This window comes from Hevea brasiliensis, chromosome 6 (genome assembly GCF_030052815.1).
Source record: "Hevea brasiliensis isolate MT/VB/25A 57/8 chromosome 6, ASM3005281v1, whole genome shotgun sequence".
Lineage (NCBI taxonomy): Eukaryota > Viridiplantae > Streptophyta > Magnoliopsida > Malpighiales > Euphorbiaceae > Hevea > Hevea brasiliensis.
In genome coordinates this window covers 3,148,637-3,171,780 of record NC_079498.1, presented here as the reverse complement: position 1 = coordinate 3,171,780, position 23,144 = coordinate 3,148,637, and the positions used below count along the sequence as shown (strand labels likewise).

Sequence of the window (23,144 nt, the reverse complement as noted above, 5' to 3'; positions counted from 1 at the left end):
ATTTTAATTCAGTTAAATTATCAATTAGAAATGTTAAAAATTTTAGTTAAAATTTTATTTTAATTGGGGTTAGATTAATGGGATGCTTGAATTATCCTGGATGGATTGGACAAGACAGTCCAATTGGGGCCCTAAAGAAAACAAAGGAGTCCCATTATACAGCAAGACTTTCAATCCTAATAGTTCAACAATGGATCAATCAGTCAAATCTGAAATCAAATTGACAATTACAATTTCTATAATTCCATACAGTACACGATTTGTTTTCCCTGTCAATTGTCAACTCCTTCAATCTCATTTCATCAATTTGTAAGGACCAATTGCTGTCAACAAATGGTCTTCTTTGAATATGATATATCAACTAACTCAAATCAATTATCTTCACATGTCATGCCTCCAATGCCACATTTAATTTCCTATGATATTATCAACCATCCTTTCATAGGATTCATTTGTGTAGCTTTATTGATTAATATTATGGATAAAAAAAACAAGGCTATTACTATCTCTTGATTCGTGTGAATTTTTATACAAGATTAAGATTTCAGTTCTTTCAGAATAATATCTCAAAAATAATTTAGATTTTTCTAAAATAGAGCTTTTTTCGCTTTACGCAAGAAAAATTTAAAGCCAATGTCAAATTATAATGAAACTTCATAGGATTTTTCTATTCAGGTGCAGATAGTTGGCATCATCATAAACATATCTATTTCACTAAGCATCTCTCCAAGACAATGCTTTCATTAAGCCTCTCTTTAAGATATCGGGAAAAATATTTTTTTAAATATATTAGTTAAAGGGTATTAGAAAATATTTTAAAATAAAAATTTGATAAATTTTAATTATTATAATAAAAATAATAAAATAATTTTTTTTCAATAGCAATCAAAATAGTGCCTTTTCCCTTAAAAATCAATTTTGATCTTGAAAGGCACTAAGATGGGATAGGAGTTCCTATTCCCTTCTTTTATATATTGATGGACTTGATAAGGCCAGACATATTAGTTATTTATCTTTACTGTGCATAAATATTTTCTATGATTCTTGAAAAAAAAAAACGAAAACTCTCATCATAGGCCAATTTAAAACATTTCTCTTACTTACATTTTTAAATATTTATTATGATATGATTCAAAATTTTTACGATATATATATATATATATTTGTAATTTGAATGAAAAAAATATTATTTAATTAAATAATTTATATAAATAAAGACTTTTATTTTAGAGTTATTCTTATTTAAGTAAAATTCCTATTGGGAATAAGATTGATGAGAAGCATTATCGAGAGGGCTGTGTGCAGTTCTCAATTGTTTCGAATCGAATAAAAAAATCATACTAAATCGACAGAAACTGTACTAAACTGAAATTATTTTGATACTTTGTGACTGAAAGACTACAGACTAACTAACCCTAAAGCCTCCTAAACTAACTTCTCACCTATTAATAATCTAAGGCTCATTTCAAAAAGAAGAAATTTCAAATTCAGGAGTTCACCTTTTCCCAGGAATTTTTTGAACCTTTTTTTTGACTCACACAATCAATAAACAAGTAATTCAATATATAATCAAATCACTAACTCACTCTAAAAATATATGGATAATATACTCCTAAACTCAAAAATATAAATCCATCATCAAATCAAATATAAAATATACATAATGATATATAAATGATAATTATATAATCAAATTGAATAATAATATAAAAAAAATAAAAGTTAACAAAAATTAATAAAACAATATAAAACAAAAATTATTAAAAAAAAAAAAAAAAGAAAAAAAAAAAAAAAAAATATCCGAAAAATATAAAAAATAAATCCAAACAAATAAACCAAATCAAAAAGAAACAAAAAAGAGAGGTTTCTAAGATTGAGGGGTTAGATCTTTTAAAACATAGAGGGTGACGCTTGAGCGAGGACTACACGTAGCAGCCTGTTACGCGCATTTACATTGGGGTATGGTCACGCCATAACCTTGAGCGCGTGAGGCGGCGAGCATGGGAGAGAAACGTCGGTGAGCTGTGGGTCCCATAGGGGAACATGTAAACAACAACACACCAACCACCACGGGAACAAAACACGGGGAGACGAGAGGAGAGATGTGGGTTCATAAGGAGGTGTAAACCCCTAAATAGTGAGCTTAGCCTAAGAGGGCGGAGGCTTAGGCGTGGGGTACATTAATTACAATTGGATACATTTGATGGATTTGTTTTGGGTGTTTTTGGTGTTTTGGTGTGTTGCTGGAGGTGTAGATGGGTTTACGGTTTAATGGTGGTCGGCCGTGGCGGTGGCGGGGGCGCGGATTTTGAAAGTGAAGTGTCGTCGCGCACGGCGCGCTTCGCTCAAGGCGAAGTGGGGGAGGAGTGGCGAGGGTGAGGAGGAGGGGGTGGGGTGCGCTGGTGGAGGTGTGAGGAGTGAGAGAGGAGAGAAAAGAGGAGAGAGAGAAGAGAGAGAAAAGAGAGAAAAGAGAAAAAGAAAAAGAAAGAAAAGGAAGGCCCGGGTCGGATCCGTCTCGTCTCGTTCCGTTCGATTTCGATTCGAGGATACAACAAAATTTTTTTTTTTATTTTGCTCAGGATCGAAAAAAAAAAACAAAAAAAAAAAAAAAAAAAAAAAAAAAAAAAAAAAAAAAAATAAATATATATTTTTTTTTTATTTTTCTTTAAAAAAAAAAAAAAAAAAAAAAAAAAATTTTTATTTTTGGAAAATCCAACCCGATTTCTAAAATCCGAAAAATTTCAAATAATTTTCTAAAATTCAAATAAAATAAAATATCAATATTTTTCTAAAAATAATAAATTTAAAAATTAGAGGTGTTACACTTTGGCTTGATTCTGATTATTCACTAAGAACTGAACCCAAATCATACTGAAATCAAACCGAAATTGAACTAAGAATCGAATTTATATAAATGTTTTTCTATTTTTTTTAGATGTATTATATACTTTATATATATATAATTATGAAATAAATACAACCTAATATTATATATTTTTTAATAATTTTAATAATAAATACATTAAATTACCTTATAATTCTTAGCTATTAATATAATATTATACCATATATATGTTAATTTATAAATAAATATTACATAATTAATAAATGGTTAAATATATGATATACTTATTATATTATATAATATATTTAATTCTAAATTATCTATGCATCTCATAGTTAAAAATTATATAATTTAAAAATAACTAAAATATATATTATATGATATATTATATATTAACAATCCATTTTAAAACTTAAACACTAATTCAAATATGACTTTTTAAAGAAATAATTATATAAAATTATTTCAAGAATCGAAAACCAAATCAGAATTATATTGAATTGAACTAAAACTAAAGAATAGAGAATTGTACCAAATCAAAACTGAAAATAATTAAAATCATACCCGAATTGTATCCAAATTTTAATTAGATTTTGGTTCCTAAGTATACCTTAAACTGAATTAAAATCACACACTCCTAATTATACCAGAGTTATTTGACCTTAATCAATTTGTAAAGAAAGGACACAGTGCAAAAGGGATAGATTATTCATTGCGGCTCAAAGAGAGAGAATAGCGATATTATTGCTGTAGTGAACACACCTTCATGGTTTATCGAGGAGTCATTATAATAAATAAATTATTTATATGTCTAGAGAAGATATTTAATATGAGTAGTGATTTGATTGAGAGTGAAATATTTTTGGTGTAATTGTATTCATGTGTGATGTAATGATACATTTATATGTTTTGATTGATAGTGTAAAATGATAAGTCAATAGATGTAGCATTAAAGAAAAGGTAATTCACATAAAATATTAAAATATTATTATATTAATTTTTTTTTTAGTTAAGTGCTTACACAGTGACAACCAATTATAATTGGGTTAATTGTTAAAAAAATCTTAAAATTTGTTAATTTTGAGAATGAGGTCTATGAAAACTCCAAGTGAAGGCATATGGATATGCGATAATGCAAACCAAAATTTTCTTTTCCCTACAGAATTTGCTAGTCATTTTCACAATCAAAAGAAGGCTTGGAGTGAGGTTGGCCATGTAATAGTACTATACTGAAATGGGAATTTTCCATTCTATCACAATTCATAGAGGTCCACATTATTCTCTTTGTTTTCATCCTTCCTTTGGACACAACATTCATAATTTGGGTTCCTATCACCATAAAAGGATCTCTAATTCTAGGTCACCCCTTCTTGATTGAAGACTGTTGAGACTCATTTCTATTAATGGTATAGTTATATCTATCATGTCATGAGGGAGTTTTAGTCTTGCCCTTCATGATCTTTCCATTTGACAATCCAAAAGGAAAGAAAAAAAAAAAAAACTATTTAGTTCCTCTACCCTAACAAATTCAACTATTTGATTCTCTCCTTTGAAAAATACATCATTCAATCTCTATTCTACTCTTTAATCTCTTTGTCCAATTTAATCAAGTTTTTTATTAATCAATATATTCAAAGAAGAAAGAAATTATTGTTATGAAGACTAAATAGTTCAATGGTTAGAAAATAAAAGAGGATGATATAGTTATATTTTCCAAATTATGGTGACTAAATGAAATTTAAATTAGCGCATAAAATGATCAGAGAGAATGAAGAGTAGGCGGAAAGAGACAAACTAAGGATTAGTTGAGTTGGCAAGTGAGTGTACTTCCCATCTTATTAATTATTAGGAGGAGATATTTTTCTCTTTTGCAAATCCTGCAATCAGGAAGTGGATGATCCATCTTTGATTGGGGAGGACAATACCAAAAAAAAAAAAAAAGTTAAGATTTCACATCATTTGATTTATGCATAGTCAAAAGCATGTCTTGTGAATTGTTCATCTTTATAAAGTTTATGAATAATGGCTTGTTTATCATTTTAGATAGTATTTGAGGAAATTTTGCTAAGACACACTTAGCTAGAACATGGGGTCAATGTAATTTACCTATTGGGAAATTTTAGCTTCCTCAAAATATACTGCTTCATTGCCTGAGCATTTGTCTGGCCTGAATTGAAGTCAATACAAGTATGTTCTTCCACATCTGCATGCATGATTATATTATTAATTTGATCTCAGCTGATTTTGACATAATTAAAAGAAGTTGATACGTTTAATTTAGACAAAAATAGCAGTCAAGATTTTACTTGCTTCAAAGGAACCTGGAAATGGCATTCCAATGAGGGCTGTTCAAGAATTAAAATCGGTTCTTGGTTGCATCCAGGTTAAATTATTAATTACTGGCTTCGATTATCATAAGTAATAACAGAATGATTACATATGATTTTTTCACCTGAGAGCTTCTAATTACATAATTCATGACAGGCATTTGCTCACACCTGTCACGGTGGCTGGAAGCTTCATGAAGAGCAGAGGAGGAGAAGAATAAGAAGGTAGCATAGAACTGGCCTATTGTTTGCAAAGAGCTTCAATTCTTTGGTAAACAGTCAAGAAGAGTGGCAAAGGGCTGTAAGTATATATTGACTATTAAAATTTTCCTACTTAATTGATCTATACTATTCATGGATTGTGACTGATTGAGATGAATAAAGGGTGTCAATTAGTTTGTGAAATCATTAATTAATTAGTTGCAAATTAATGATGGCAAAGAAAAGAAAAGCAGTGAGAGAATTCAATAAAAATTACACTCCAATGCCAACTCTCATTTCTTTATGGTCACTCACTATGTACAATGTAAATGATACATATATGAAGCCTCCAATAGAATATTAGCAAAGTCAGAGTGTTTTAGAAAGTTTATTAGTTCAAGCAATGTGACTTTTCTCATTATTCTCCTTGTTCATCTTTCAACAAAATATGGATTCAGCAACATATGGAGAAAAAAAAAACTTGGAAATATGTTAGTGAAAGTCTATATTGCCAACAGATACTGGAACTCAAAGTCATATGGTATCTTCTCAACAGAAATGCTGGTTATTTTGCCACTGTTATGGCCCCTGAAGCAATCCACTATTGATTTCCTCAATGTCCCAGATGTAGGCAACTGATGGCAAACCCATTCCACTAATGAGTTTGTGTCCAAGGCAAAATCAAGCATGTTTCTAAGCAGAAGATCTGGGAATGCAATTCTTTTTGTGCTAGTCACCACAATTGAGGCTTGCAAGTACTCTAGCTTGGATTTCTCCAATTCAGCCATAACACCATCAGCTGTATATACTCTCACCTGCATTTAGGATTTTTTTTTGGAAGGCATCGGAAATTAATTTCATGGCATAGCAGAGCTAGTTACTGCCTTATTAAATAAAATTGATCTAGCAATTTTGGTCAGATTTTTTATTGTGTAACTTACAGCTGGAGAAGAACGTGTTCCACAGCAAAGAGCAAATGTGACGTTAGGATCCATCGATTCGAGGCCGTAAAGTTTACGAACAAGGGCTTCTTTATCATCCTTATCATTCTTTTGATTAACCTTTACAGAGTAGATAATTTTTCAGGAAAATATTCTAATGATGTTAGTATAACAGGTAAGACATGATTAGAACATGGGTTCATTGTAATTCACCTTGCTGGAAGATGTTGGCTTCCTCAAAATATACTGCTCTATTGCCTGAGCATTGATTGTGTTCCCACCAATGTCTAGTGTTGCCTGAATTGAAGCCATTCATATATAGACAAGAAGCTAATAAGAAACTTATTGCTGAAATTACTTGTTATAGAATGATTGATTTTCTCGTACATACAGAGATTTTCAATTTCCAGTAATTAAGTTTGAGATGTACCTTGTTCATCAACGTGAACAATTTTTCAGGAGATGAAGGCACTCCATACTGGAGAAATCCCTGAAGTTGTAATGGATACAATATGAGATATTTAAAAAGGAGTGATTAAAATAATATGCACATATAATGCTATCCTGATGTGTGCCTAGCCCCGCCTGTACATCAGACCAGCAGCTATACATGTGTGCTCTTATACATATGCTGCTGATGATGAAGTTATGGGATTACAAGCACATCAGATTAGCCAATATCTCCATGAGATAAAAAGAAATAATTGAGCATAAAAATTTGCTATAATATACATGCATGATACAAGCATTGTACATGTTGATCCAGAAGGCTAGTTTCTGTTGGTAGGTCAAGAATCTCAAGTCCACAGTCTGCAGATTGTTCATTAAGACCCTGAAATCCACAAAGATTGTCTAGTTAATTCTTCTGTGTGTCTAAAATTACATAAGAAGACAAAAATGTTCATGTCCACCAAGCACAGCATAGATGTACTAATCAGTTCATATATATGTGGAATTTTTTGTAACATACCTTAACCTTCTTAGCAGAGGAATAGAACTAGAACTTGAAATGAATTTTGGGTCCATAGAGCTTGATGTGAAAATAATCAAGTTCTTGTAAGGGCCAATATCCCTTGGAATGGACTCTTCCATATCAAAGATGCCATATGGGTCCTGTTGTCTTGATTCCTTTTGTAACACAAGGTTTGACTTGGTGTTTGAACTTGTATCAGTTCTGAAACTTCTTGATATTAAAGAAGCTTGCAGAGACCTTGAAATGGGGCCTGACTTCTCAAGTTCCATTGTTCTTGATGTTCTTAGCAACCTAGCATATATAAAGTTCAAACACTTGATGATGTTCTCAGATAGCTTGTTGGGCTGGCATTGCTGGTTATTGTTCTCTTCTGATAGAATTGCATTGGACAGTGATTTTGGTAAGTGGTCCAAGCAGAATTCCACATTCTTCTCTCTTGGCTAAAACCCAAACAGAAAAGAACAAAATAGTAAATTTGGGGACCTAATTTTCACTATGTTGCAAGCAAATGAAAAGGCACAATCAAGTATTAGAATCTTTTTCAAGATTGTGAAGTTATAAGTTCGAACCCCAGTCGAGCTCAATCAACCAAAAGGGGGAAAAAGAAAGCAACTCATAATTCAAGGCATACCCTGGGTGATGGATGTCTGGGGTCTCGCAAAGGTGAAGGAGACTTGAGCATCCCACTTTTTCTTGGAATCCTTTCTTGAAATTTGATTTCCTCATGGAATTGATTTTCTTTCAGGTCAGGAAATACTCTGGAGCTTCCCATTTTCTCATTGAGAGTGAAATCATTAAGATTATAGTCACCTTTAATTGCTTTACTTATGAAATGCAATGCTTTGGTCTCAAATGCCATCTTCTCTTGAATAATGCCTCTATTTAAAGGGCTTGGCATGGTGGTACTCCATAAATGGTTTTGGAGATTGTTTACACTACTTCCAGGTTGCCATTTTTTTGGTTTTGTCTCTTTTGCAATTTCCTGTTCACGTTTCAACCCTTTTTGAAGTTGGCTTATTTGGGATTCCAGTCGAACTATCTCACTTTCAACCATAGCTAATTCTGCTAAAAGCTCCTTTGCCTGTATGCAAGTCATTAGATATATATATATATTGTTGCTTGAAAGTTAAAAGAAGTTGGCACCAACTGTTTGGTAGGCCAAAAAGCAAATATATATGCAAACTAATGACAATTTTAGTAGAAAAAAGACCCAAAATATAACTTTTTATCTTCTCAATATATATCATGAAGAGGAATTGGAGAAACCCATAATTCATTCATATTTATTTATGGGATTCAGCTTTCTTTTCTTTTTAGTATCAATAATAACAAAAAAGCTAGGGTTTCTTAAGTGTTCCTTTATTTCACTGCTCTTTAGTTTCACACATTTTTGTCCTTATACAAGGATATATAAGAAGGGAAGAGGAAGAACATTACCTTGGGAGGAAGGAAGTTTGGGATAGAGATCCCAGAGCCATGATCACCTTTGTTCTGCAAATGCTCCAAAATTTCATGCACCTTCTCTTCTTGTTTCAGCATTTTTTGAAGGGCAGAAACCTATATGGGTTTATCAACTTCATGGAATTTATTCAATACATATAGAATACACATAGGTATGGTTCTCATTTACTGATACCCATGTTGTGGAAAATAATAAAGAGTGATGGGTTCTCAAGAAGTACTTGCATATGGTTGCATACTAGAGATACTTAAATTTTTTACTGCTCTCTTAAAAGAAACAAGCCTTATGAAAAGAAAATTAATCATGGATAAATAAAGGTGGAAATTAATCATAAGAAAATATATAAATTATTTTTTATTTATAGCTATATATTTACTTCTCCAAAAATTAATTAATATAAATATATGTGAGTAATTAATATGAACATGCATATGCATACAATATAAAAATCTATCTACCTCTCTTTCAAGTGCCTCTCTCTTTTGCTGCCCACTGATCTTCTTTCTTCTCTGTAATTACAAACAATCCAAAACAAAACATAAAAATAAAGGAGGAGAAAGAAGAAGGCTAAGCACAAAAGGGCCCAAAAATGAAGAAAGATATGCTTCTATATGGCATACAATTTTCTTATCCTTTTTATGGGGTAAAAGATCAAATACCAAACTTACAATATCCAAGGGCACATTAAAATTTTCTGGTGAGTCACCCTTGCTAGCCATGAAGGAGGATAAGCTTCTATATAGTAGTGTAGCTTCAACCTGCCCCTACACCATTAAAACAACAAGGAATGGGCAACAAATGCTGGTGATCATGAAATAAAAGATATTCAATTGGCTTAGAACTAAAGGAAGAGAAGTTTCACTGTGTCAGCTGGTTGTTGAATTTTGATTTGGAATTTAAAAAAAAAAAAAAAAAAGAATGGGTTATGGGGTTAGAGAGGAGATGAGAAGGAGCTTTCAGGATGAGGAAGTTGGTTAAGGTAAGTCTGTTGTAACAGTCTGATGAGAATATGGGTGGGACTGAGACATTATGCAAAGAAAAGAGAAGTGAAGTGGGCTTTTGCTTTGCTTTAGCGTAGCTTGCAATTGTGGGTTAGTTGTTATACCTTAAATAAGTTATTTTCAATGGCTTTATATGGAAGAGATAGTTAAAGAAATTATGACTTCTAATTATACCTACTTAATTGTTTGTAGTTTAATCAATTATTAGGCAGGAATAGGATGACAATTTTCTACTCTCAACTATAATTTATATTAATTATAAAATAATTTATTAATTTAAAAATAAATAAATAAATTTAATAATAATTAATATATTACATAATAAAAAATAATTATCTCTTTTTAATATAAATGTGATGTAAATTGGGATGCAAATAGTGACTTTTTGATATTGAGATTTTAAGGTCAAATTTATTTTAAAAAAAAATTTTAAATGTTATTAAAAAATTTAATTTAAAAACAATTATTTTACTATTTTAATATTTTTAAATTATTTTTTAATATTTTTTAACTAAAATATTTTAAAAAATATTTTTCTCATAAACAAACATATTTTACTGGTTATCTCATCATCGACAACATCCATCTCCTTTTTATATATGTATTTATAAATCTTTTTCGTATTTATTTGCTTTAATTTGGGGTTTATTTAATATTATTGTTAAAATTATTATTAAAAAAATTAATTTTTTTAGTTATATTAATTAAAAAATATTAAAAAATAATTTAAAATTAAATTTAATAAATTTTAACTATAAAAAATTAAAATAATAAAATAATTTTTTGTAAATTTATTTTTTTAATAAAATTTAAAATTATACTTTTATCTAAAAAAATAATTTTAAATCTCTAAATGAAATATTGAACAGACACTTAATATATTAAACTATTTATAGAATTTTGAATTCTCAAATTTAAATTTTAATTAAAATAAAATAAATTACAAAATTTCAAATTTTAATTTCAAAAAAAAAAGTGAAAATAAATTATATATGATTCTTCTTTTTCTTATTTCCTCTCTTTCTCCTCGACCTCCTTCTTTTCTACCGGAGAGAACCTAAAAAAAATTGATCCATGTGCCTTAAAGTTAGTGGCAGCCTAACCGCTATGTGTACATTTTGAATAAAATTACATTTTAGTCCTTAAATGTTTAAAATTCTGTTTTTTAACCCAAAACTTTTAAAATCTTACTTTTAAGTCTATTTTTTATATATACTAATTAGATAGTATTAAAAAATAATTTAAAATAAATTTGAAAAATTTTAATTATAAGAATACTAAAATGATAAAATAATTTTTTTTAAACTATTTTTTTCAACAGCATCTAAAATAATACTTTTATTCAGAAAAGTAATTTAAACCCCTAAACTCAATATCAAATAAACACTTAAATTACTTAAAAATTAATTTTAAGTAGTTTTACTGAATAATTAACTATTTATTAGCCAAATTAAATACCCTTTAAATCAATGCTTATACAAAACAACTATTAAATTTTAATAATTTGCAGAATATAATTATCTTGGAATAATTTATTACGTATCACTAAAACTGGGGTTTTACATTTATGTTTGAAAAGAAAATAAAAAGAGAACAAAGATGAAATGAAGGGATAAAAGAAGAGAGGAGAAAAGGCACTGGACTTTTCTATGTGTGTAATGTTCACAAAATTAGGTACAGGGAAAAAAAAAATAAAAGAAAAAAGAGATTATCCCTTTACATATATCATCTTATGCACAAAATGGAGTTATCTTAGTATGATTTAGATTCTGCACTCATCATGATCCACATACTGCTGTATGGATGAGATTCTTTTTCAAAGGTTTCAATGACCATAGCTATCCCCAACTTCTTCAAGGACTATCCACTATATGTTTCTTGGTATGTTTCAATTCCTATGCAAGTTTCTATCACAAAAGCAAGAGAGTCTGGCATTGATCTTTTCTCTTTGTACAGAAAGGGTGTAGCAGAGAATGGCTGAATTTACTTCTTGTGGAAGGTAACCATAATTGCAAGGGCAAAAATACGAATAGCTAAGCCGAAAACAATGAGGAAGATTAAACAACGATACCAATGACTGAGATCAAATCCACTTTCCATGAGAGAACCACACCGTGTTATCAGCCATACACCATAATATCTGAAAGTTAAGGCAGAGTAAATCAAGAGTAAGCTGGTAAATATACAAAGATCAATTACCCCACATGAGGAAGTTTAGTGTCACAAACCTTTTAGCATTTGATATGACAAAAGCTTCCAATGCCCATTTAGTGTAACATAAGTCAGATAGTTTTGTAACAAAGCTGCCGTTTTCACCATGGGTTGCTATTAAGGTTAAAACAACTGGAAGAAGCACTGACCACTGCATGACTCAAAAGTTGGCTTGTAAGGGGAAATGCGAAGAAGAATTTCTATTTGTGTGTCTGTGTGTGTATGCATGAAAAAAGGTGTAGGTCGATGCATAGTCAAATTTATGGAATTAAAAGGTTTTGATCAATGAAATCTACTCATAAACTACTCACCAGTTGAGCTGGACCAGCCTCAAAGCAAATGGCTAACGCATAAGCTATCCCGGTTACACAATAAACGAGGCAGGTTAAAACTACATAATTATCTGTGACTGTTGATCTTGGATTATTGAAGAAGTAGAACATTGACAGATACACTAGTGGTTTGACAATTGTGTTGAAATGATCAACTGTATCCTTTGCTAGAAAATAAGCCAAGCCACTCATGCCAGAAGCACTTTCTCTCCAGTAATGTAGCTTATCCAAAGAAAATGATCTCAAAGCTGTGATCTTGCAGAGTAAAGCTGAAATCCATCAGAATTTGAGGCTGGTGAGAAATAAAACCTTGTATGAAATATTTCGTCATAAGGGGACCTTAATAAACTATCTGATTGAAAATCACATGTCTACTATAAGACTGACATTTTAAGACAAACTTTTATGCTCTTTCCCCTTAAAATGCCGTACAAGGCATTACACAATTTTCTCATTCAAAGATTCAAGCACCCAGTAAAAGCCAAATCAAATTACAGCTCAAGGGAGCTAATTCATATGGAGAATCTCATGTGCAAAAAGAAAGGATTTTAACTTACAAACTGCTATCACGGTGTATGTGTAACCCAGCACTCCAAAAGTTTCATCGCTCACTTTAGCTAATGTTCCTAAGCAGATTCCAGCGAGTAATAAAATCAAAAAATCTACAGCTTGTGTCCTTGCATCTCTTAATCTCTGTTTGCAAATCCTGCAAAGCAGATACAAAGAGTAAAAGCTAGTCACACTTAAATCATTATGATGAACTTAAACTTAATGGAAATGAAATGAGTAGGCCAAAGAATCAAGCCTTTCACTCAAAGTACAAGGGCCTTGTATTCATCAAGTCCATATTCACATAATAGTTATTATATTGGCAAAATGGAATAGTTGCTAAATATTTATGAAAAACAAAGATTAGCCTTACCTCCCTAAGAAGTATCTGTATTGTTGAAAGACACCAGGGGTTCTCCGATTGGATAAGTCGTCTGTGATTGAGATATTAAGTTCTATATTATCTTTCTTCATCTCAACATTAGACTTCATATCCTGCCAAAACTCTCCAGCAAAAGACTCTGGTTCAGATTCAGCTTCGGCTCCATGATTTGAATCACTTGAGGATGCTCCTAGTCTATCAGCACTCTGTAGCATATCCATAGGAACTGGATAGCCATTATGAAGCATCCATCTAATTGGAAGCTGTTTATAGTCCACCCCTGAGCTAGGTTTTACTATCCCCTCCAAAATGTCAATGAAGTAGTCTGGAGGATTTACACGCTCAGGTACAGTAATCCCAAGGCCAGCAAAGTACTCTTCAACTTTCTTTACTGGTCCATGATATACTGTCAGGCCACCCTTAGCTAGAAGTATCAAATCATCAAACATGCTGAACAACGCATAGCTGAAGAAAGGGGAAAAAATTAATTTTCTTATGTGGCAACTATATGACAAAAGCATTCTGCTTTCTTGTAATGTAAAACTCAAACTTACCTTGGTTGGTGTACAACCAAGGAAATGTTTACTCCCTCAAGAGCTTCACGTCTAAGAGCTCTAAGCAGTAAAAGAGAAGATGAGCTGTCCAAACCAGACGTGGGTTCATCTAATATCAGAAGTGAAGGTTCCATAACCATTTCAAGCCCAACATTTACTCGTTTTCTTTGACCTCCAGAAATTCCTCTCTTCTCCACTGTCCCAACCAGAGAATCCCGCACTGCCTGCAGCCCTAAGGACTCGATGACTCTTTCAACAACTAGAACCTTTTCTGGTTTTGGTAGATCAGCAGATAGTCTACAATAATAAAATCCAGTCACAAACAAAAGAAAAATGGTAAAAAAAGAAAAATGGTAAAAATTATTGTTACTAGTTCCTGTGCTTATGGATGAATAAGTGGATGTCTCTGTGTTCAAGTAGAGATAGAGCAAGACAGAGGGAAATTGATAAAAGCAGCCATAAAAGGAAAAAAAAAATGAACAGCAGTAAAGAGATAACTTTCAGACTGTGATAAAGCAAAAGCCTAAGCATAGAAACAAGGCAATTCGCCCATTCAAACTGATGCAAGAAACCAAAAAAGTCTCATTTAGGCAAACAAAATTTTATTTAAAGTGAAAAAAAAAAACTATTTTACATCATTAAATTCCTACGATCAAGATGATTGAATGGCATCAGTCATAATAATAATAATAATAAACAGTAAAGTCAGCAAATTTTATTAGCCTAACTTTCATTTCTGGCAGTAAAAGCATATGCGCAATGCTTAAAATCAAAGTGCTCGAACAATATCAGTAATTTTAGATCTTGATTGATTTCATATTCATATGTTTGAAATGCAAATATATTCAGTCTGTTAGTGATGCCCAAATCTGATTCACAGTATCGGCTGTTTCACCAGCACATAAAATCCCAGTGCTATTTCCAACTTTTAGGAATTTATGCCCTAACATTTTTTTTTATTGCTAGCAGGATTAGAAATAAAAAATTTTGTCAGATGCAATTAATGCTGCCAATCTGTTGGTTGGCAACAAATGATTATGGTATCATTTTAGTCACCCATTATACGTGCACATTACTTGATGGAATGCTAATAGTCAGCCCTGCATGATTAAATTTCCTGAATACCTGCATCTTGCACTGAACCAGAGATTCTCCTCCACTGTCAAGTTTCCATGCACAATATCATCTTGAGGCACAAAACCAATGATTTTCTTGTATGCTTGGATTGGCTCTGCCTTACCATTTACAAGAACCATACCAGACACATGGCACCCGGTCGCTTTTCCAGTCAAAGCAGAAAGAAATGTTGTTTTTCCAGCCCCAGATGGGCCCATGACAGCAGAAACTCGCCCAGGTGATAATTTCCCAGTTACACACCTTAGCAGATGTTTATTTTTATGTTTCAAAGTGAGGGTTAGGTCTTTAAAAAAAATCTCAATCATAGGTCTCTTCCTGATTTCAATATCACTAGCCATTGAAATGACCCCAGAGAAGGTCAAGTTCTTATTCTGCTCCTGCATAGCCTTTTCTTTCTCAATCTGTCCATATGCATACCTGAACATTTGGCTCTGAGTGTGCAGCTGCTTACCTTTTGGTGCATGCTTTTTGATATTTTTATCTCCAATCTCTAGATTGAAGCCCTCATGACTCTCGGGATTAGCTTCAATTTCCTGCAGCATTGTTGTAAGGTTATTTTTGTCCTTTTTCTTTCCTTTTGTTGCTGCAGATGAACTACCTCCAAGCATGGATGGTAAGGCAGCATCTGTTCCAGGTTTAGCTTGACCAGTACCTTTTACCAGATCTGCCTGTCTTTTAGATTTTGTACGAGAAAATGTGCGTGATAATTGAGTTTGTAGTCCAATTGCATGCTTTTTGGCAATGTCTTTTGCAGATTTCCATTTTTCACGTGCTTGCGCTGTTTCTCTCACACTTTGAACTGCTTTCTCCCTAGTTTTTGCTTGTCTTTTCTCTCGAGTTGCAAGAACTTGATCAGAACAATTATAAATAATGATGAGCAGAAATGACAATGCAGCCTACATTGAAAAATGAAATGTCAGAGCTGATAGTTGTGTGTATATTGAGCTGAAAATATATGTATATGCACGTTAAGATTAAAATATAAGTATATGCACACTGAGCTCAAAATATATGCATGACTGAGATAATAGAATGTCTTATGATTCCAAGAATATACATTTCTAAAATGCGCAATCATTTCATTGATATTAGGAACAAAAAATGCATCGGGAACACATGAACTCATTTGATTTCACTCAAGCCTTTAAAAGAAGTTATCATTAATTATAGTTCTTTGAAAATTCTTTACTCATTTTACTAATGTTCTGTCTTCTTGTGGCTGTTTCTTTATCTTAAATTACCCTTTGAATTTCTATTGGTAGACTGAGCACCAATTCTCAAAACCATAAACAAAATTTGAAATTTACTTGACAGTAGTACAAATGAAATAATCATGGAAGCTCAAATATTTCATTGTGTCAATTATTAAAAGAGCAACTATCACTTACGAAAAACAAGATGCCATATGCAGTGATATTTTGATTTGACGATTTTGGTTCACAAGTTGCCATCCGAAAACACTCTGCAAGGTCATCAATAGAAGTTATATGCAGATAGAACCATCATGATGTTAATTATATCAAACTTTTAATTTGAAAGGGATAGATGCTTAATTAACATATTTTCAAGGTAGGAAATGCCCAAGAGACACCCGAACAGCTAAAATTTGGTATTCCAAGTCAGAGATCTGAGGTTTATTAGGGTGTAGAAAGGGGGTATTTATGGCCAAAGGGACCTACTTGCTTGAGTTGTAGAACCAGTCCTGCAGTAATGTCTGAAACAAAGAAAAAAGAAGTTGCATCAATGTTGAGTAATAAGAAAAAGGAACAAAGCAATGGATAACAGTAATATGCAGTGAGGGGAAAGGGGTAGGTTCTGAATAAATAAATAAAAAACATGCAACAAATAAAGAGCCGTAACTTTCAATTCTATAGATATATGCTGGAAGTTTTGGGATAGTTATCAATACCCACTACTGCAAGGAATTTTCTGGGTTGTGGATGGACAATATGATCCTTTTGGACAAAATATCTCTCTACTACTCAAAATATCAGCCCAAATATCTGCTCCCCCACAAGTATGATTTGGCCTCCCAGAAGGCAGTTGATAATTGTATCTGCAAAACATTACTGCTAATAAATATTAATGTATGCTAAAGCAGAAGAAACTAGAAGTAAAACAGTACAAAATAAGAATGAACTTACGGGTCACATATACCAGTGGTTTCATTCAGTGTTGCAAGAGGGCAGTAAGCACCCAGTGGGCATGCTTCAGTGACAAGATAGAAAAATGACAATCAACAAAGAAAGTTAGTTGCAACTCAATCAAGAACATATGACAGTGCATCCACTATAAAAAGTTTAACAGAGAAAATCCAGCATTCTACTAAACAAGCAAATAACTCAAAAATTAAAATTAAAAAAAAAAGCCTCAATGCAGTAACTATTAAGTATATTAATGAGAAAAGCACCACTAATGCTTTCTACATACAACCACAGTTAGCTACAACGCATTTTGCCGAGAATGGGATTTCAGTTGTGATCTTTATTTTGCAAGGAACACTCATTTAAGTTGATAGATCATCTTACAATCATATGTCAAATGTATCCTTAAAGTTTTGAAGGAAAAAAGAAAAGCCTATTCCTTGGTACTGACCTCAAGAAAACTGATAAGTAAATTGATGGCCTAGTTTTTTACTGACATCCATCAAAATATTTGGATATTCAGGATTGTCCCGGGGAGCAATAGCAATAAAACTCAATAGATTGAAAGAGAGTGCTTTTGATAGTTAGTCAAGCAGAGTACGTTCCTAGGCTTATCTATTTGAATACATATGTATAGTTATATGTGTTTTCCTTTATCATCCAAAATTAAAATGATGAACAAGAAAATTTTTAGAGGGAGCCTAAATAAATTTTCTTGCTTCAAATATAAACCAGCAATAACTTTGTTTTTCTATCCATGGAATCAATTTTCTTCATCTTGCTACAACTGCATGCATAAAATTATGGGGAAAGAATATCAGACTTCTCCATGCAAGAATATCAGACTTCTCCACATGCTTGCTTTGCTTTCCCTAAAGAAAAGTGTTTGAAGTTGCAAAAAGAAGCATTCGCTTAGGAAGGCTATTCCTAACAAAATTTCTTCTTTTCAAAGGATGACACTACTTGTAATAATGTCTTGTTACTAACATCAGCCTATGCATCATCTTTTGCAAGTGCACTTTACTGTTGAGACAAGGGAATCAAAAGATTAAAATGTAAATGGAATCTGAAAATAAAAGATTAATAGTGGCATTTGATCATTTGGTGTGGATATGTGAAAACCATATTATGAAGAATGAGATCATGAAAAATATAGAGGAAAAACATATATTGGACATCACTAATTTAAGGGAAAATTTGCTTGCAGCATTGTAGAAATTTGTAGTTAATCAAGGGATGCAACAAGAAGTACCAGGGACATGTCCAAATACCAATATTAGTCATAGCATGGTTAAAGATTTTGAATACTTACGTATCATGCATGTAATACCATGAGGACAGAAGAACCCCTCACAACAAGCTTCACAATCATTAGTTCTACTAGGGATGGTTTCTGAATTTTTGAGGTCAATCTTTTGACCACGACCAATGCTACAAGCCCATCCTGGCTCGCAACCAGAAACCCATGAACTCAAATTACAGTTCAAGTTAGGTTGCAAATAATGGGTACTCTTTGATCCTTTTGAAAAGAAACTATTGAAGTAGAACTTCACTTCTGCTGCTGTGCATATGCGCTGTGTCAAATCTCCTGATCCACGAAAATACCAGAAAAGAATATCAGGACTCTAGCATAAGTGAAGGATAAAGGTAAGATAAATTTCAAGAAATTAAACTGTTTACTGCAAAAAAAAAAAAAAAGGGAATAATGAAACCAATTTAGCTCAAACCATAGGATCTTCGCTAAGTTCATTGCTTGATTACACGAGTAATCTAAGAGGAAATGAAATTTGAAGAATAATGCTAGGAATAATTAATATGAAGTTGAACTCAGAAAATGAGAGAATCTCATAGGGAAAAAAACATAAAAAGAAGCAATGAAGAAAACCAAACCTTTAAATTTTAGTGCATCAAATTAGTAAATTACATTTAAATATTCTGTTTCTGCTTAATTAGTTGTTAAAACTTAAATTAATTTCTTCATGTACTCTTAGCTTACGTCAAAATACAAACTTCCTTTCCAATTCATCATGAACCTCCTTTTACAAAAGTACATTTTCTATTAGTTTACATGTAGAAAACGAAATTGCATAAGAAATTCCATTGAACCAAGTTGTATGGCTTCTGTTGAAGCTGAAAGCCAAAATTAATCCATTATATCTCCTGGGAAATTCTTGCCTAAACCCTTCCAATCGTGAACCCAATACAAAACCTGTATGGACCCATGGTCTAAGTAAGTTTTTCCCTAACCTGTATGGACCCACAGTCTAAGTAAGTTTTTCCCTAAGGGAAATTCTTGCCTAAACTATAACCCTTGAATTTCTAAGCAAATACATGTTATTCACTTTTCCATAAATTTTACATTTTAGTGATTGAGTTCCTGCTTCATGGAGCAGGAAATCAGGGATTCAAATCTCTGGAGCCCCTCCCCTTCTTAAAAATGTTTCTGCAAATTATTTATTGCATGCCCTCCATTGATCACGATGACACACACACACACACACGAGGAATTGAATATTTCATACCTTTGGTTTGCCTGGCACAATTGGTAATGAACTCACTATTTTTGGAGAAATTGAATGCCATATTCCAATCCGAATCCCTGAAAACCAAGGCAAATATTAACACTTATAAGTTCCATTAATTCCAAATATCTTCAGAAAACAAAAATAAGGGTATATACAACGATGATCATATACACACACGTCCGTTATGCAGAAACCAAAGTATTTGGTGATGTCTTTCTTGAAGACGGAGGTGAAATTCGAGAAACTGTTAAAAACCAGCTGAGAGAAGAGCTCCTTCGATGCTGGACTGCTATTGTAGCTTTGAACATTTTGGCAAGAAATGGGTTGCAAGAATATTATACTAAATATGAAGAAAATAACAACAAAGAAATGGGTTAAAGAAACAAAACAACTGCTTTTTGCATTACCCTTCTTTCTGTTCATATCTTTCTTTCCAAGAAAGGGGTGCAAGAATCAAAAAATGTTGAAAGAAACCTTGTGGTTGAACCAATATTGTACATAAAAGAAGAAAAAAGCTTGTTTAACAAAAAGAACTGTATTGATCAAAGAGGTTGCAGAGAGATTGTGGAGATGATGAAAGTGGAGGAACAGGGGCCAATGGATTGGAGGGTGCTAGCTAGGGTTGGTGTTTTCTCGGAGAAAGAAATGGCAGAGAGAAAGAAATGGCGAGGTAGCAGGGGACGTTTAGGCATGGATGGTTCCGACAGTTAAATATCTAATTGACTATGTTAAGAAATGGGAGGGAAAACATTATGGAAAATTAAATATCTAATTGACTACTAAAATCTTTTCATTCTGTGTTGATAAAAAAAAATAATTTTTATTTCAATTTAAATTAAAAATTTATATTATATTGAATAAAAATCATATAAATTTTTACAATTTTTATTTGGATTATGGTTTTTCATTAAAAATTAAATTAAAATTGTATAAGATTCTTATTGAATTGAAACCAAACCAAATACATATATTTTCTATAATGTTAAAATAGATTATATGTAATTATAAAATTATATTAATGTATTATATAATATATTTTTTAATATTTAATTATTTATATAATTTATCTTTAAAAACTATATAATTAAAAATAATAAAAATATATGTTATATAATATACTATGTATTATTAATTAATTTTAAAGTCTAAATGACAATCTAAATACGACTTTTCATGATAAAATTTACATATTAAAATTATATATTAATTTGATTTTAATTTTTAGACAGAGTGAAGGGTAAACAGCTTGATTTGCAATTATTGCTATTAATAATTTGAAAATAAATTATTGTTATTAAAAAAATGCTTGTAATTTTAAATTTTTTTTTACAATTAATCTTTGGATTAATAAATTTTATGAACTAAGAGATCTTAAAAGCGCTGTCTAGTATCGTGCTTTTTTATTTTTTGTTATTTAATTTAAATTTCTTAATATAAGTTGATGAAATTAGAAATTTTATTTTTTTAATTTTTCTTAACAATCTTTTTTCAATCTTAAAAAATAAAAGATTAAAAATAAATATAGTTTGTTTATATGATTTTTTATAATAGGTAATTTGTATTATTAAAATAAAATAACAATCAAATAAAATAAGTTACTTTGAAAAAAAAATAATTACTATTAAATTGAATATTAGCATATAAATTCACATATATAAAATCAACTAAAGTGTATTAGCATATGAATTAAAATGTAAATATTTAATTTAATAATTATTATTGTCTTTCTCCCTCCATTTTTTCTCTAAACAATCTCCTTTCTTCAATAAATTTTAAGGGAGATTCGGCCGTTTTGATTGTCGACCCTCTCTCTATCCTTTTTTCTTTAGGTAGTATTTTAGTCTTTTAGTTTACTTTGTTCTCCCTACCCTTTTTTTTCTTGTTTTCTTTCTAGTTTTTTCTCGGTCTCCATTAATGGAGTCCTAATACCTCTCTTTTAGATGGGGTTTTGTTAATTTTGTTGTGAGAAAGTTCTGTCTATTGAAAATAGCTTCCCCTAATATTTGTTGTAGAGCAAGTGTTGGTAGGTAGCTTAAGAAAAGAGTTAGATTTGGTCACCGTTGCCGTGCCCTTTCTCAAATTCATCCAACAATGGCCCTAATCTAAGGTTCTCTTCTGGTTTGCTGCATTTCTCTATCTCTTTTTGGGTGTGCATGTGTTGAGCAAGGGTGAAATCTATGTTTGAGTGAGATGATTTAATCTCCCTCTGATGTTGATGCTCTTCCTCTGCGTGTTTGATGTTTTTTAGTTATCCTGCTGATTTCCATTAGAAGACTAGTGAAAAAGTTTGCTAGTGAAGGTGAACTCAGTGCCAACAATAGTGAAGAGAGGTTAATTGGGTCCAGTTCGGATGAAATTGCTTCTATTCTTAAATTTAAGGTCTTAGGTCCTTCTAATTCTATCAGGACCAGTGCTAATGTGGAGATATCTAAAGAGTTGCTCCAGCCTTAGCTACTTGAACTTGGCTTTCCTGAGCAAGATAAAATGATTAATGAAAAGCCAAATTCCTCTGTTGCACATAAATGGAAAAGAAGAGCCAGGGAGGGCTTGCCAAAGATTGTTTTGAATGAAGATTCAATATCCCAGTTTCCTCATAGAGATGTGGAAGACAATAATGTCAGGTTTGTGGTTGATAATGTTGAAGTTGTTGAATCACAATTATCTTCTCTTTCTAAGGCCTCGGTGGCTGGCCAAAAGCCACCACGGGAGCCATGAGTATCATTGCCTGGAACTGCCAAGGGATTGAGCACCCCAAGATAGTTCGAGCTCTCCGTGAGCTCTGTTTTAAGTACCGCCCCTCCATTGTTTTTCTAATGGAGTCTAAAAATAAAAAGGGTTACATGGAAAGGTTAAGAAGACGTATGGGTTTTGATTTTGATTTTTATGTGGATCCAATTAACTTAGCTGGCGGGCTTGCTCTTTGGTGGAATAGTAATGCTAAGCTCACTGTCTCTGATTCTTTAGAGAATTTTATAGATACAGTGATTCAATTGGATGGGAATAATGTGTTTTAGCATGCAACTTTCCTTTATGGATGCCCCTCTCGTGATCACAAGAAGGAATTTTGGGAATTTATGAAAACGTTTAAAATAGCTAATCCTGAACCTTGGTTTTGCATTGGAGATTGTAATTCTATTTTGGTGCAGGAGGAAAAGCAAGGGGGGAAAAGGGTGAATCTCTCACAAGTGCAAGATTTCAGTGACTTTATTACCTACTCAGAGCTTATGGACCTGGAATGCAAAGGGCCTCTTTTCACTTGGTATAATAAACATTTTGGGATTTCTGTAATTCAAGAGCGCCTAGATCAGGATCTTGCATCAGTGGAGCGGAGAGAGCTTTTTCCTAAAGCCTGTGTGTTGCATGAAGCATTGTTGGGATCTGATCACAGATCGCTAGTTCTTTGTCTAAATGGGAATCAACTTCCAAGGAAGAGTTTTTTTACTTAGATTTGAAGCAAAGTGGTTACAACACAGTGATTGCCGAGAAATTATTTCTTCAGCATGGAATCAAATTGCAAGTGGTTCACCAATGTTTTCTGTTACTCAAAAACTTAAATGTTA

The 23,144-nt window shown here is 32.0% G+C and overlaps 2 protein-coding genes across 6 annotated transcripts; both read right to left on the bottom strand.

Annotated features, from left to right (window-relative positions):
• Positions 1-5,635: 5,635 nt before the first annotated feature.
• Positions 5,636-9,636, bottom strand: LOC110661891 (uncharacterized). Of its 2 annotated transcripts, none has more exons than XM_021820709.2 (10): positions 9,418-9,636; positions 9,208-9,258; positions 8,725-8,844; positions 7,919-8,368; positions 7,285-7,727; positions 7,047-7,146; positions 6,745-6,804; positions 6,528-6,611; positions 6,315-6,434; positions 5,636-6,188 (listed from the first exon to the last, which is right to left on the bottom strand). In XM_021820709.2, the coding sequence occupies exons 1-10, from the start codon at positions 9,466-9,468 to the stop codon at positions 5,877-5,879; spliced, it is 1,791 nt and encodes a 596-aa protein (XP_021676401.2). In that variant the 5' UTR covers positions 9,469-9,636; the 3' UTR covers positions 5,636-5,876. The 2 variants fall into 2 exon arrangements, with proteins under 2 accessions (XP_021676401.2, XP_021676402.2); XM_021820710.2 differs by having other exon boundaries at positions 8,725-8,861; positions 9,418-9,635.
• Positions 9,637-11,363: 1,727 nt separating this feature from the next.
• Positions 11,364-20,253, bottom strand: LOC110661890 (ABC transporter G family member 28). 4 transcript variants are annotated; one of them, XM_058148214.1, is made up of 14 exons: positions 19,760-20,253; positions 19,582-19,658; positions 18,372-18,647; positions 17,060-17,123; positions 16,825-16,971; positions 16,595-16,629; positions 16,304-16,377; positions 14,904-15,811; positions 13,779-14,075; positions 13,216-13,689; positions 12,851-12,999; positions 12,273-12,562; positions 11,979-12,112; positions 11,364-11,890 (listed from the first exon to the last, which is right to left on the bottom strand). In XM_058148214.1, exons 1-14 carry the CDS (start codon positions 20,005-20,007, stop codon positions 11,734-11,736), a joined length of 3,330 nt encoding a protein of 1,109 aa, XP_058004197.1. In that variant the 5' UTR covers positions 20,008-20,253; the 3' UTR covers positions 11,364-11,733. The 4 variants fall into 4 exon arrangements, with proteins under 4 accessions (XP_058004197.1, XP_058004201.1, XP_058004200.1 ...); XM_058148218.1 differs by lacking the exons at positions 19,582-19,658; positions 19,760-20,253 and having other exon boundaries at positions 16,825-16,984; positions 18,372-18,511; XM_058148217.1 differs by lacking the exons at positions 11,364-11,890; positions 11,979-12,112 and having other exon boundaries at positions 12,367-12,548.
• Between the last annotated feature and the right edge of the window lie 2,891 nt (positions 20,254-23,144).

Bases quoted from the DNA above. Each gene is read 5' to 3' on its own strand.
- LOC110661891 (XM_021820709.2), bottom strand. From the start codon at position 9,468: ATGGCTAGCAAGGGTGACTCACCAGAAAATTTTAATGTGCCCTTGGAT. The intron at 8,369-8,724 runs GTAATGTTCTTC...ACTTGCATACAG, and splicing joins CAAACTTCCTTCCTCCCAAG to GCAAAGGAGCTTTTAGCAGA. The intron at 6,612-6,744 runs GTACATCTCAAA...GCTTCAATTCAG, and splicing joins TGTTCACGTTGATGAACAAG to GCAACACTAGACATTGGTGG.
- LOC110661890 (XM_058148214.1), bottom strand. From the start codon at position 20,007: ATGAACAGAAAGAAGGGTAATGCAAAAAGCAGTTGTTTTGTTTCTTTA. The intron at 19,659-19,759 runs GTGTGTATATGA...CTTGGTTTTCAG, and splicing joins GGTTTCTGCATAACGGACGT to GGATTCGGATTGGAATATGG. The intron at 11,891-11,978 runs GTTTGTGACACT...CTTAACTTTCAG, and splicing joins GTCATATCAAATGCTAAAAG to ATATTATGGTGTATGGCTGA.